At 42.5% G+C, this 14,762-nt stretch overlaps 1 protein-coding gene across 2 annotated transcripts in view; it reads left to right on the top strand.

The window, feature by feature from the left end:
- The window catches only part of IMPDH1 (inosine monophosphate dehydrogenase 1), a 55,117-nt gene that overhangs the window by 16,920 nt on the left and 23,435 nt on the right, over positions 1–14,762 (top strand). For both annotated transcript variants that reach the window (XM_067469422.1, XM_067469423.1), the window contains exons 7-11: positions 2,298–2,385; positions 3,792–3,991; positions 8,248–8,338; positions 10,585–10,680; positions 12,543–12,686. In XM_067469422.1, the coding sequence (XP_067325523.1) occupies positions 2,298–2,385; positions 3,792–3,991; positions 8,248–8,338; positions 10,585–10,680; positions 12,543–12,686 (619 nt within the window). The remainder of the gene's footprint in view (positions 1–2,297; positions 2,386–3,791; positions 3,992–8,247; positions 8,339–10,584; positions 10,681–12,542; positions 12,687–14,762) is intronic.

The raw sequence follows: 14,762 nt of genomic DNA, 5'->3' as shown, positions 1-14,762 counted from the left end.
GTTTCAACGTGGCTTTCTGCTAGCAGTTTCATGCTCCTGCATTGGGAGACAGGAGGCTTGGAGCCTGGGTTTCTTTGTGCTGCTTTTGGACTAAGTTGATTGGCACAGGGTTTGTGCTTCCTGCTTCATGACTCTTGTTTATCTTGATTTTCTCGTAAGGATTTCTGGAACTGTACCGGGCATTTTACCTGAACTTTGTAACTTTGTACTGACTTAACCTTTGCCTTCTTTTGGAAACCTTACAATAAACTATAATTCTTACAGCCGTGGTCTGGTGGTGTTTGAGAGCAAGGTGAAGCTTAATCTGAGGCGCAATAATAATAATAATAATAATAAAAGTTTCGACTTGTGATTTTGTGATATGAAATTCAGCATATAGATCTCATTTGCTGTGACATACTGTGTTTTTGTGCCAGTGGAATAATAATAAATGTAATAATAATTGAAACCATAATAATCTATATAAATAAAAATGTAACTGTTGCACTCCAGGTCAGGAAAAAGCCCTCTGACTTGAAAACACACCACACGATGAGTGAAGAAACAAATCCTCTTTTATTGAAACTTAGTAAATAGCCAGTAAAAATAAATGCTTGTAAGGAAGTAAGAAGGTCTCAAAAAGTAATGTCAGTAAAATGCAATAACACAAAGCAATGTCCACACATTGCTTATATATTGCTTATATATTGCTTAGATATATAAAAAAGCAGTTCCAAGGCAGTGTTTACCCAGGCAGGAATCAACAGGAAGCAAAGACAATCCACAAGGCTAAAATTCTCCACATGAACAAGACCCCATGAACAGGATTTCCATAGCACATGAATTTGATTTCCAAACGATGCCTGATCTAACAGGTTTCCCCTTGAAGCAAACCTTATATCCCCAAACCCAGAAACTGGTTTTGCTTTCCCCCACACTTGCCCCTTATCTGACGAAGTCTTTCGGAGCGACGTAAACACAGAGTTTTTCGTAAACACAGAGTTGATCTCCAGCTGCCTATCCTTCAACTCCCTATGTGCTGATCATGCCCAACATTTTAAAGATCTTAAGTACTACATTTGGCCCTGCCACAGGCTTTAATGTGCCACGGTGTTATTGTTTATGTTTTTTGCTTTGTTTATGAGGTTTTTTTTAATTATTATTATAAAAATATTATTATTATTATTATAAAAATAATAATAAAGGGACTGGAGCCCCCAGTGGCGCAGTGGGTTAAACCCCTGTTCCGGCAGGACTGAAGACCGACAGGTCGCAGGTTCGAATCCGGGGAGAGGCGAATGAGCTCCCTCTATTAGCTCCAGCTCCTCATGCGGGGACATGAGAGAAGCCTCCCACAAGGATGATAAAAACATCAAATCATCTGAGCGTCCTCTGGGCAACGTCCTTGCAGATGGCCAATTCTCTCACACCAGGAGTCAGTCCTGACACGGCAAAAAATAAATAAATTATTGTACTGTTGTTGTTGGGTTTTACTGATGTATTTGGGCTCGGCCTCTTGTAAGCCGCACCAAGTCCTTCGGGAGATGGTAGCAGGGTATAAATAAAGGTTTTTTATTATTATTATTATTATTACTAAATCTTGAGAGCTCACAGAGAGAGGGAGTGAATTATCATTGCGAGGCCCAGCAGGGATATTCTCATGAGAAACTGCCCTTTGCACTGGGGCCTCTCTGTCATTGTCTGCCTGAAAATCATTGACCAAACCATCTCCATCTTGCACCTCAGCCTCGGCAACATCATTACTCACATCATAAGCATCATGATCCTGGAACACAAACACAGGCTGATTCCCAACAGTAATGTTCATTTGTGGGATTAACATAACTCAAAAAACACTGGATGAATTGACACCAAATTTGGACACAAGACATCTATCAGACCAACAAGTGACCATCACTCATGCAAACAAAAACACAGAAGGGACTTCAAAACCCCAAAAAACAAAAAGACATTATAGCGCATGCATGAATATGACTCGTTGGCCCCGCCCCGCTCAATTTCTACTTGAGCCAATTGTGAATGTTGCAATTGCCCACCTGGATTACCTTTGAATAGCCTTGCACCTTAAAGCCAGCAGGAAAGCTTTGGTGGGAGGAGTTCCCTAGCCCAGATTGTTCCATCTCTGGAAATCTTCTGTTTTCTGAGGGCCACAGCAATGCGTGGCCGGGCACGGCTAGTAGTTGTTATAATAATAACAATAATAGTGCAAATAATGATGATAATAGTGGGGAGGAAAGGGCTATCTATCACCTTATGGCTAACCTATGTTATGGTCTCCCTTCGGACCCCAAATGCAGGTGATGACCAAGCGCAGCGACCTGGTGGTGGCCCCCGCCGGCGTCACCTTAAAGGAAGCCAACGAGATCCTGCAGCGGAGCAAAAAAGGTGATGAAAGGGATATTGCTTTTCCTTGTGGAAGAAAGAAGGGGGCTGGACTGGATGGCCTTTGGGGGCCCCTCTCCTTTTTCTGCTTTGGTCAGACCTTCTTACCTGGAATGATAGCCCTGCGTCCAGTCCTGGGCCACACAATGTGGTCAGAAGATGAGGAAGGAGGTGCTGGGATAGATTCAGAGGTCCCAGAGGATGATGCTTGGAGAGAGTTGTTTTGGAATCTCTTAGCATTTCCTACGAGATTGGAGAAAACGATATCAGTTCTCATGAGAACTGAAGTTCTGGCTGAGAGAAATGCAGGAGATGAATATTTGTCCAGGTCAAGGCACTTGGAACTCTGGAGGCAGAGTGCACAACAGAAACAGACTCGCTTTTCCCAGAGGCCTAGAGATAAGGAGCGGAAAAGCAGGTGCGTGAGGAATGATGTTATGGGAGGAATTGAGGCCTTTTAAAGTGGTTCCTGCGAGTAAAATCCTTGTGAGAGCAATGTTGCATTCAGGTGAACGGCTCTCGGTTTTTGATCCTCTATTCTTGGAATTCATGTATTCAAGCGTCTAAGTTTCTTCTTGCTTCTAGTTCAAGGTTGCCTGCCTTGGATTCATGCTATCTGGTTTGTGGATATAGAATCATAGAATCAAAGAGTTGGAAGAGACCTCCTGGGCCATCCAGTCCAACCCCATTCTGCCAAGAAGCAGGAATATTGCATTCAAATCAGCCCTGACAGATGGCCATCCAGCCTCTGTTTAAAAGCTTCCAAAAAAGGAGCCTCCATCACACTCCCCCTGGGGCAGAGAGTTCCACTGCTGAACGGCTCTCACAGTCAGGAAGTTCTTCCTCATGTTCAGATGGAATCTCCTCTCTTGTAGTTTGAAGCCATTGTTCCATTGTGTCCTAGTCTCCAAGGAAGCAGAAAACAAGCTTGCTCCCTCCTCCTCCCTTTGGCTTCCTCTCACATATTTATACATGGCTATCATATCCCCTCTCAGCCTTCTCTTCTTCAGGCTAAACATGCCCAGCTCCTTAAGCCGCTCCTCATAGGGCTTGTTCTCCAGACCCTTGATCATTTTAGTCGCCCTCCTCTGGACACATTCCAGCTTGTCAATATCTCTCTTGAATTGTGGTGCCCAGAACTGGACACAATATTCCAGGTGTGGTCTAACCAAAACAGAATATATTTGTGGATTTACTCTGGAGACTGTATTTGAAAGGATTTTGGACTCTCGGCTGTTTTTGGAAATCACCTTTTGAACTTTTATCCTCTTTTTGGAATCTTCTTTCAATAAACTTCTACTGACTGGATTACCTGGACAGAGTGTGGCTTGTGGTGAAAAGGTGTTCTAGGTCTCTCGTGTAACACTGTCCCTGTTGACCAGTCGTTGAGCCTCTTCCTCTTTTTGCAGGGAAGCTTCCAATCGTGAACGACGCGGATGAGCTGGTGGCCATCATCGCCCGCACGGACCTCAAGAAGAACCGGGACTACCCGCTGGCCTCCAAGGACCCCCGGAAGCAGCTGCTCTGCGGCGCCGCCATCGGCACACGGGAGGACGACAAGTACCGCCTGGACCTCCTCACGCAGGCCGGGGTCGACGTCGTGGTCCTGGTGAGTGGCCGCCCCCAACCCCTGAGAGTCAGGTGACCCCAGAAGAGCCACCAAGAGTTTCCTAGAGCCAGAAGAGATGTCCATGTCCATGCACACCCTCCTCTTCTGTCAGGCTGCCATGGCTCATATTTGCCACTTCTGTGCTGGAATTGCCCTTCTGTGGCCACAAATCATAATAATAACAACAATAACAGTGACAACAACAGTAATAATAACTGGGTTGCTGTGAGTTTTTCCAGGCTGCATGTCCATGTTTTCGTAGTATTCTCTCCTGATGTTTCACCTGCATCTGTGGCTCAGAGTTTTGTGAAGTCTGTTGGAAATGAGGCAAGTGGAGTGTGCGTGTGTAATAATAATAATAATAATAATAATTTTTTATTTGTACCTCGCCCCATCTCCTCAAAGGGACTCGGAGCGGCTCACATCAAGGATTATAGAACAATACAAAACATGTAACAAGACAAAAACTCTCCATTATAAAATTAAATACACAGTAGACGGTGTTATTTCCTGTTTAATTGTGTTTATTATGTTTATGTTTATTATGTTCACGTTTATTACAGTTATTTACTTCCCACTTTTTCTTTCCACAAAGGAGACATTTTATTACTATTTTCACTATTTGTATTATTATGTTTATTGTTAAACCTGTTCCTGGTTTGTTTGCTTATTTATCATGTTAGAAGCAACTTGAGAATATACAGCACGTCGCTTCTGGTGTGAGAGAATTGGCTGTCTGCAGGGACGTTGCCTAGAATAATAGTCATTATTTGTAATATTATATTATTATGATTATTATTAAACCTGTTCCTGGTTTGTTTGCTTTTTTATCGTGTTAGGAGCGACTTGAGAATATACTGCACCTCACTTCTGGTGTGAGAAAATTGGCTGTCTGCAGGGATGTTGCCTAGGATAATAGTCATTATTTGTAATATTATATTGTTATGATTATTATTAAACCTATTCCTGGTTTGTTTGCTTTTTTTTATCATGTTAGAAGTGACTTAAGAATATACTGCACGTCGATTCTGGTGTAAGAGAATTGGCTGTCTGCAGGGACGTTGCCTAGGATAATAGTCATTATTTGTAATATTATATTATTATGATTATAATTAAACCTGGTCCTGGTTTGTTTGCTTTTTTATCATGTTAAAAGCGACTTGAGAATATATTGCACATCACTTCTGGTGTGAGAGAATTGGCTGTCTGAAGGGACGTTGCCTAGGATAATAGTCATTATTTGTAATATTATTATTATTATTACTATTAAACCTGTTCCTGGTTTGTTTGCTTTTTTTATCATGTTAGAAGTGACTTAAGAATATACTGCACGTCGATTCTGGTGTGAGAGAATTGGCTGTCTGAAGGGACGTTGCCTAGAATAATAGTCATTATTTGTAATATTATATTATTATGATTGTTAATAAACCTGTTCCTGGTTGTTTGCTTTTTTATCACGTTAGAAGTGACTTGAGAATATATTCCACATCGCTTCTGGTGTGAGAAAATTGGCTGTCTGCAGGGACGTTGCCTAGGATAATAGTCATTATTTGTAATATTATATTATTATGATTATTATTAAACCTGTTCCTGGTTGTTTGCTTTTTTATCACATTAGAAGTGACTTGAGAATATATTCCACATCGCTTCTGGTGTGAGAAAATTGGCTGTCTGCAGGGACGTTGCCTAGGATAATAGACATTATTTGTAATATTATATTATTATGATTATTATTAAACCTGTTCCTGGTTTGTTTGCTTATTTATCATATTAGAAGCGACTTAAGAATATACTGCATGTTGCTTCTGGTGTGAGAAAATTGGCTGTCTGCAGGGACGTTGCCTAGAATAATAGTCATTATTTGTAATATTATATTATTATGATTCTTATTATTAAACCTGTTCCTGGTTTGTTTGCTTTTTTATCATGTTAGAAGCGACTTGAGAATATACTGCACGTCGCTTCTGGTATGAGAAAATTGGCTGTCTGCAGTGACGTTGCCTAGAATAATAGTCATTATTTGTAATATATTATTATTATTATTATTAAACCTGTTCCTGGTTGTTTGCTTTTTTATCACGTTAGAAGTGACTTGAGAATATATTCCACATCGCTTCTGGTGTGAGAAAATTGGCTGTCTGCAGGGATGTTGCCTAGGATAATAGTCATTATTTGTATTATTATATTATTCTGATTATTAAACCTGTTCCTGGTTTGTTTGCTTTTTTATCATGTTGGAAGCGACTTGGGAACGTATTCCACATCGCTTCTGGTGTGAGGGAATTGGCTGTCTGCAGGGACGTTGCCTAGGATAATAGTCATTATTTGTAATATTATATTATTATGATTATTATTAAACCTGTTCCTGGTTTGTTTGCTTATTTATTATGTTAGAAGCGACTTAAGAATAGACTGCATGTCGCTTCTGGTGTGAGAAAATTGGCTGTCTGCAGGGACGTTGCCTAGGATAATAGTCATTATTTGTAATATTATTGTTGTTGTTTATTATCTTTACTATCATTATGTTTACGTTTAGTATGTCTATTTACACCCCTGGTTTGATAGAGGTATTTCCTGTTCAGTTGTGGTGATCCATACTTCGAAAGTAGTTGTTATTTTGTTACTGTATTCCTATTTTTTAATGTAATTTTGATGATGTTGTTTGTTGTTTATGTTTTGGTTTTATTTTGCTGTAATATGTTGTCCGTGCTTAGCCCCATGTTGTTGTTCATTTGTTGTTGTTGTCCATTGGGGAGATGGTGTTTTTGTTCATTTGTTGTTGTTGTCCATTGGGGAGATGGTGTTGTTGTTCATTCATTGTTGTTGTCCATTGGGGAGATGGTGTTGTTGTTGTTGTTCATTCGTTGTTGTTGTCCATTGGGGAGATGGTGTTGTTGTTGTTCATTTGTTGTTGTTGTCCATTGGGGAGATGGTGTTGTTGTTGTTGTTCATTCGTTGTTGTTGTCCATTGGGGAGATGGTGTTTTTGCTGTTGTTCATTCGTTGTTGTTGTCCATTGGGGAGATGGTGTTTTTGCTGTTGTTCATTCGTTGTTGTTGTCCATTGGGGAGATGGTGTTGTTGTTGTTGTTCATTCGTTGTTGTTGTCCATTGGGGAGATGTTGTTGTTGTTGTTGTTCATTCATTGTTGTTGTCCATTGGGGAGATGGTGTTGTTGTTGTTGTTCATTCGTTGTTGTTGTCCATTGGGGAGATGGTGTTGTTGTTGTTGTTCATTCGTTGTTGTTGTCCATTGGGGAGATGGTGTTGTTGTTGTTGTTCATTCGTTGTTGTTGTCCATTGGGGAGATGGTGTTGTTGTTGTTCATTCGTTGTTGTTGTCCATTGGGGAGATGGTGTTGTTGTTGTTCATTCGTTGCTGTTGTCCATTGGGGAGATGGTGTTGTTGTTCTTGTTCATTCGTTGCTGTCGTCCATTGGGGAGATGGTGTTGTTGCTGTTGTTCATTTGTTGTTGTTGTCCATTGCGGAGATGGTGTTGTTGTTGTTCATTCGTTGTTGTTGTCCATTGGGGAGATGGTGTTGTTGTTGTTGTTGTTCATTCGTTGTTGTTGTCCATTGGGGAGATGTTGTTGTTGTTGTTGTTGTTGTTCATTCGTTGTTGTTGTCCATGGGGGAGATGGTGGCGGGGTATAAATAAAGTTTATTATTATTATTATTATTATTGCTCCAAAAACTTTGTTTTTCTGGCAAAAATGTATGTTGAATGGGTTGTGACTCAATGACGAGAGATTCGTGGGGAAATTATTGCCAGTTGTGCTGCTGCAGGATGATGTCTCTTTTGCAAAGACAAAAACAAATTGCAGTTTAGTATACTTTCCCCATGTTTTTAGTATAGAACCAATTAGGAAATAGTGGCATTGATAAGCCAGGAACAAAAATCATAGTGTGACATAGTGTGCCCTACGCTCATTGTTGGAAAGCAATCCCTGAGGCTGAGCCCGAGCCTTCCCATCCGGACCGGGGGCTTCTCTTGTTTTCCTCCAGTTGCAATGGTTGCAATGCACACCAGAAATGGCTTGCAGTTTCTCAAGTTGCTCCTGACACGACAAAACAAAGAAGGATATTGTTGTTCCTCTTGTGGGGCCAACTTCCCTTCATTTCTCCTCCTTGAAAGAATTGTGTGTGTGTGTGTGTGAGTGTTGGTGGGGCAGGGCTTTTGGGGGTGCCCCTTTTTGTCTAGAGTTTCATGCTAACGAGCCCCTCTCGCCCCTTCCTTCCCTTTCCTGCGGTGCCAAAAGGACTCTTCGCAAGGGAACTCGGTCTATCAGATCAGCATGATCCACTACATCAAGCACAAGTACCCGGAGCTGCAAGTCATTGGGGGCAATGGTGAGCCTCGGCGGGACCCTTTCCCCACCCACCCCGCTCCCCCTCCCACGTCACGAGACAGGTGTTTCTTCCACCTGGAGCAGAGCTTCTTTGCTCACACCTCCAAGCAACAGCCAAATCCTGTCTATAGCAGGCCTGGGCAAGCTTTGGCCCTCCCTCCAGGTGCTTTGAACTTCAACTCTGGCAATTCCTAACAGCCTCAAGCCCCTTCCTCCCCCCCCCCCCCCCCGTTTCAAGGCCTCCAAGGAAGGTGCGTCCACTGGACTCTGAGGCAGAGAGTTCCACTGCTGAACAGCTCTTCTTAGAGTCAGGAACTTCATTACAATGTTCAATGGAGTCTCCTTTCCTGGGTCTCCAGGGAAGCCAAAAGCAAGCCTCCTCCCTCTTCCTTAGGACACTCTTTCACATGCGGAAACACAGCTCCTCTCCTGTCTCCTTGTCTCAATGTTCCCTTCTGAGGCTAAAGAGGCCCAGTTCTTTAAGCCTCTCCTCATAGGGATTATTGATGGTCTCCAGACCTTTCATCCTTTGAGTTGACTTCATTACTAGAGCCCCCTTCTCCTCCAAAGGGACCCATTTCCTCCAACCACCTTGAGTCTCCTTGCAGAGGGAATAAATAGAATCCTAGAATCCTAGAGTTGGGAGAGACCTCCTGGGCCACCATCCAGTCCAACCCCTTTCTGCCAAGAAGCAGGAATATTGCATTCAAATCACCCCTGACAGATGGCCATCCAGCCTCTGTTTAAAAGCTTCCAAAGAAGGAGCCTCCACCACACTCTGGGGCAGAGAGTTCCACTGCTGAATGGCTCTCACAGTCAGGAAGTTCTTCCTCATGTTCAGATGGAATCTCCTCTCTTGTAGTTTGAAGTCAAGAAGCAGGAAAATCGCATTCAAAACACCCCTGACAGATGGCCATCCAGCCTCTGCTTAAAAGCCTCCAAAGAAGGAGCCTCCACCACACTCCCTCCGGGGCAGAGAGTTCCACTGCTGAACGGCTCTCACAGTCAGGAAGTTCTTCCTCATGTTCAGGTGGAATCTCCTCTCTTGTAGTTTGAAGCCATTGTTCCATTGCGTCCTAGTCTCCAGGGAAGCAGAAAACAAGCTTGCTCCCTCCTCCCTGTGTCTTCCTCTCACATATTGATACATGGCGCTCATCATGTCTCCTCTCAGCCTTCTCTACTTCAGGCTAAACATGCCCAGCTCTTTCAGCCGCTCCTCATAGGGCTTGTTCTCCAGACCCTGGATCATTTTGGGCACCCTCCTCTGGACATATTCCAGCTTGTCAATATCTCTTCAGTTGTGGTGCCCAGGACTGGACACAATATTCCAAGTGTGGTCTAACCAAGGGGTAGACACTAGACTAGATCTAGGGAAGTCCTGCTCCCCATGCTCTATTCTGCCTTGGTTAGACCACACCTGGAATATTGTGCTTCAAACTATAGGAAAGGGGATCCCATGTGAACATAAGGAAGAACTTCCTGGCTGTGAGAGAGAGCTGTTCAGCAGTGGAACTCTCTGCCCCAAGGTGTGGTAGAGGATATTTCTATGGAGGCTTTGAAGCAGAGGCTGGATGGCCATCTGTTGGGAGTACTTTGAATGCAATTGGAATGGGGTTGGACTGGATGATGGCCCACCAGGTCTCTTCCAACTAGGATTCTAGGACGCAATGGAGCCATGGCTTCACACTACAGGAAAGGATATTCCACCTGAACGTTTGGAAGAACTTCCTGACTGTGAGAGAGAGTGGAACTCTTTGCCCCAGAGTGTGGTTGAGGATATTTCTATGGAGGCTTTTAAGCAGAGGCTGGATGGCCATCTGTTGGGAGTGCTTTGAATGCAATTCTCCTTCTTTTAGGCAGAATGGGGTTGGACTGGATGATGGCCCACCAGGTCTCTTCCAACTAGGATTCTATGGAGCCATGGCTTCACACTACAGGAAAGGTGATTCCACCTGAACGTTAGGAAGAACTTCCTGAGTGTGAGAGCCGTTCAGCAGTGGAACTCTCTGCTCCGAAATGTGGTGGAGGCTCCTTCTTTGGAAGCTTTGAAGCAGAGGCTGGATGTCCATCTGTCGGGGGTGCTTTGAAGGCAGAATGGGGTTGGATTGCATGATGGTCCTTGAGGTCTCTTCCAACTCTTCAAGGATTCTGTGAATCCGAGTGGAGTCCCCGCTCCCCTTGCGAGGTTCCCCTCTTCCGGCCGGGTATTTCACGGGGGCCTTGCTTTCTCTCCTATGGGATGCACAGTGGTGACAGCGGCACAGGCCAAGAACCTCATCGACGCCGGCGTGGACGCCTTGCGCGTGGGCATGGGCTGCGGGTCCATCTGCATCACCCAGGAAGGTAAGGACACGCACATGCGCACACACTCTCTCTCTGTCTTTCATATGTAAACACACACTTTGCAAAGGGAAGGTGGTCATCTAGATAAGTATTTTGCTATTTTGCACACACCCCAGCCTCTCTTTTCTCCCTCGAAGAGAGAGAAGCATCCCATGGTTCCTCCACTCTGGGATGGTCTGGATGACCCTTGGGATCCCTTTCAGCCTCACCTTTTTATTGCCTTCTTTTGAATGTTATTAGGTGTGTTTATGGGGAGAAAGGTGGGGTAGAAATAAAATTAATCACAACAACACTCTGTTCGATGTGTTGTCGAAGGCATTCATGGCCGGAATCGCTGGGTTGCTGTGAGTTTGTGTGGCCATGTTTCAGTAGCATTCTCTCCTGACATTCTGCCCACATCTACAGGCATCCTCAGAGGTTGTGAGGTCTCTTGGAAAACTAGGCAAGGGAGGTTTATATATGTATAATCTGTGGAATGATGTTCAGGGTGAGAGAAAGAACTCTTCTCTGTTTGAGGCCAGTGTGAGTTTTTCAATTGGCCACACTGATTAGCATTTAATGGACTTGCAGTGTCAAAGTCTGGCTGCTTCCTGCCCGGGGGAATCCTTTGTTGGGAGGTGTTAGCTGACCCTGATTGATTCCTGTCTTGAATTCCTTTCTTTTTTTTGAGTGTACCTCTTTATTTACTGTCCAGATTTTAGAATTAGATTAGAATTAGTTACTGTCCTGACTTTAGGTTGTGAGATTTTTGAGTTCTGTTAATCCCACAAACACACATTACATTTTTATTTATATAGACTAGCCGTTCCCTGCCACGTGTTGCTGTGGCCCACATGGAGGTTCTGTGTGGGAGGTTTGTCCCAATTCTATCATTGGTGGGGTTCAGAATGCTCTGTGATTGTAGGTGAACTATAAATCCCAGCAAGTACAACTCCCAAACTAGGCAAGTTGGAAACTAGGCAAGTGTGGTTTACATCCCTGTGGAATGATGTCCAGGGTGGGAGGAGGAACTCTTGGCTGTTAGAGGCAAGGGTGAATGTTGCCATTGGCCACCTTGGTTAGCACTGAATACCCTGCAGCTCTGAGGATGCCTGCCATAGATGTGGGTGAAACATCAGGAGAGAATGCTCCTGGAACATGGTCAGGCAGTCCAGAAAACTCGCAGCAACCCAACACTATGTTGTTTGAAAAATTTCCTTTTCTTGGTTTGAAAGAGTGATTTCCTGTTTAATTGTCCTGTCCTGACTTTGAAAGTAGTTATTCTACTCCCAAAACGTTGTTTCATAGCACAAACTGTCGGAGTGAGGACACTGCAGTCTGCCAGTTTCAGAAATAACTTCAAGTTTACTTAGTACATTTCAATACATCTACTTCTCAGCGAGCTACATCATGAACTACAAAGCACAGCACAAAACAGTATTCAGAACATCTGCTTATCAGTTTCACTTTGGCTGTAAGCCGGCAACTCCCTAATTCTTCCCAAACAGAGAGAACTTGTTATCTTACTTCTGTCAAGGTCTTTTCTTCTCTGCCTCTCTGCCTCTTAAAACAACAATTCCAGCATACAATTGAACATAACTGAATCCATCTTGAATGCATATGAACACCATTGTTAAGCATATTGAAACACATTGAAAAAACATACATGCATACCTTCAATAATTCTGACACAAACGATGTTGAATTGGATCAGGTTCAATGATGGGAAATCCATTGAGAAACTAGAGCAAGATGTGGTGAAAGATGCCCCTCAATAACAATGTTTAATAAATTTCTTCCAGGCAAGGGAGTCTGTGGTGGGCACGCTCCTTGCGGTCGGATGTGGCCAACTGACTACTTGCCCTTTCTTTCCGTGTCTCTAGTGATGGCGTGCGGGAGGCCTCAGGGCACCGCCGTGTACAAAGTGGCAGAATATGCCCGCCGGTTCGGGGTCCCGGTCATTGCGGATGGTGGCATCCAGACGGTGGGCCACGTGGTCAAGGCCCTGTCCCTGGGGGCCTCCACCGGTGAGTATGCACACCTAACCAGGCCTTTCTAGGCTGCATCTAGGGAAGGCTCATGTCCGTATCGAGGGAAATCTTGGCCCCTTCTGCTTTGGCCAGGACCCACCTGGAATAATAGTGCATTTATTCAAACCTAATACTGTATTTACTCGAACCTACACAAGTCGTATGCTCATCCTTTTTGGCTAAATGACAAAGAGTGCCCCTTTTTGCCTCTGCGACCTAATTCCTTCTTTTTCAGGGTTTTGAAAATTGGGATGCGCATTAGATTTGGTGGCGCATTAGACTCGAGTCAATACTGTCAGTGGCATCAGCCACACAGCAAGGCAAGGAATACAATCATCACAGCCACCTTTAGGCTATAAACTACTTTATTTACAACTATAAACATCAGAAGCTAGTTAACTCTAAGCACATTATAAAACTGCTTCATCTTAGTCCGGTAGCTACATCGCGAACACAAAGAACACGCTGTTATCAGTACTAGTCCACACCTCCTGCATGACGCTCTATAAACTTTGATTTATGACCTCTCTAGGAATGCCGTTCCCTCCATGGTACAGTTAACTCTTTCCACACAGGAATACTCTCGGCACAAAGCTACTGGATTTTAAACATACATACTTTGAAACCTACATTACACAATTCAAACAGCTCCAACAAATACAGCTATTGTGTCTTAGCAAACCAGAAGCTAACCATGAGCCAAGAGTGTGATGCAGGAGCCCATAAGGACAATGCAATTCCAGGCTGCATCACGAGGACTGTAAGAAGAGCTGTTCCTCAGAGGAACCTTGGGAGTCTCCTTCTCTGCTGGTTGGTCATCTGTCAGGAGGGCTTGGATGATGCTTTTTGTTGAAAATGGCAACCTTCCTCAAGCCTCCACTAGTAATTTGTTTGTATACAATTCAGATTGCTTACCCTATTGTATATGTGTGTATTGGTTTGCAGTTTTCCTTAATTATAAGTTGTGGGAGGGGCTGCAGATCATGTGATCAGATCTGGGACTGTTCAGGACTCAGACTCCATTTGAGGTATCAGACTAGACAGAGACTCTATTAGACTCTCAGAACAGAAAGTTGCTTTAGACGATGGACTGTTAAGATTATAAGAAGACGTGCTGTGTTACTTGCACAGAGAAACTGCTTCAAATCCTATCTGTAACTAGATTGATATGCAAACTACCTATATGCTGAATACATGAAGTTTGTGAGTAAACCAACTATGTTACTTTTAAAGAAGTCTACTTATTTTTGGTCTCTTGGGAGCATGATTTAAACCAAGTTGTTTTAAGTGAGAGTAGATATTCTTGGGAAACTGAAAAGAACACTTCTGAAACTCTGCTATATGTTTTTTGTGCATTGGCATATCTTTGTCCCTGACAGTTCAAAGAGATATCTAGGTACCGTATATACTCGAATATAAGCCGAGGCACTTAATTTTACCCCAAAAAACTGGGAAAATGGATTGACTCGAGTATAAGCCAAGGGTGAGAAATGCAGCAGCTATAGGTAAATTTCAAAATAAAAATAGACAGCAATCCAATTACATTAATTGAGGCGTCAATACGTTAAATGTTTCTGAATATGTACATAAAACTGTAATTTTTAATATAAGACTGCCCAAATCTGGATTAAACCATTATTTTAACTTTCTTCAGTGTAAATATGCTTACGTATCCTTCCAATAATAATAAAATAAAAAATAAATAAATGTAACAATAATAATAATAAAGGCGTAAAATAATGGAAATGTAATAATCAGTAATAATAGAGTAAAATATTAAATATAATGATAATAATAATAAATAGAGTAAAATAATAAATGTAATTGTAATAGAGTAAAATGATAAATGTAATAAATGTAACAATAATAAATAGAGTAAAATAATAAATGTAATAGTAATTGAGTAAAATAATAAATGTAATAAAATAATATAATAACACAGTAAAATAATGAAAATGGAATAATAACAGTAATAATAAATATAATAATAACAATGATAAATAGAGTAAAATAATAAATGTAATAGTAATAGTGTAAAATGATAGATGTAATACTGATAATAATAATAGAGTA

This window comes from Anolis sagrei, chromosome 5 (assembly GCF_037176765.1).
Source record: "Anolis sagrei isolate rAnoSag1 chromosome 5, rAnoSag1.mat, whole genome shotgun sequence".
Classification (NCBI taxonomy): Eukaryota; Metazoa; Chordata; class Lepidosauria; order Squamata; family Dactyloidae; genus Anolis; species Anolis sagrei.
Note: the sequence above shows the minus strand (reverse complement) of the source record. Positions and strands in the feature narration are given on the sequence as shown.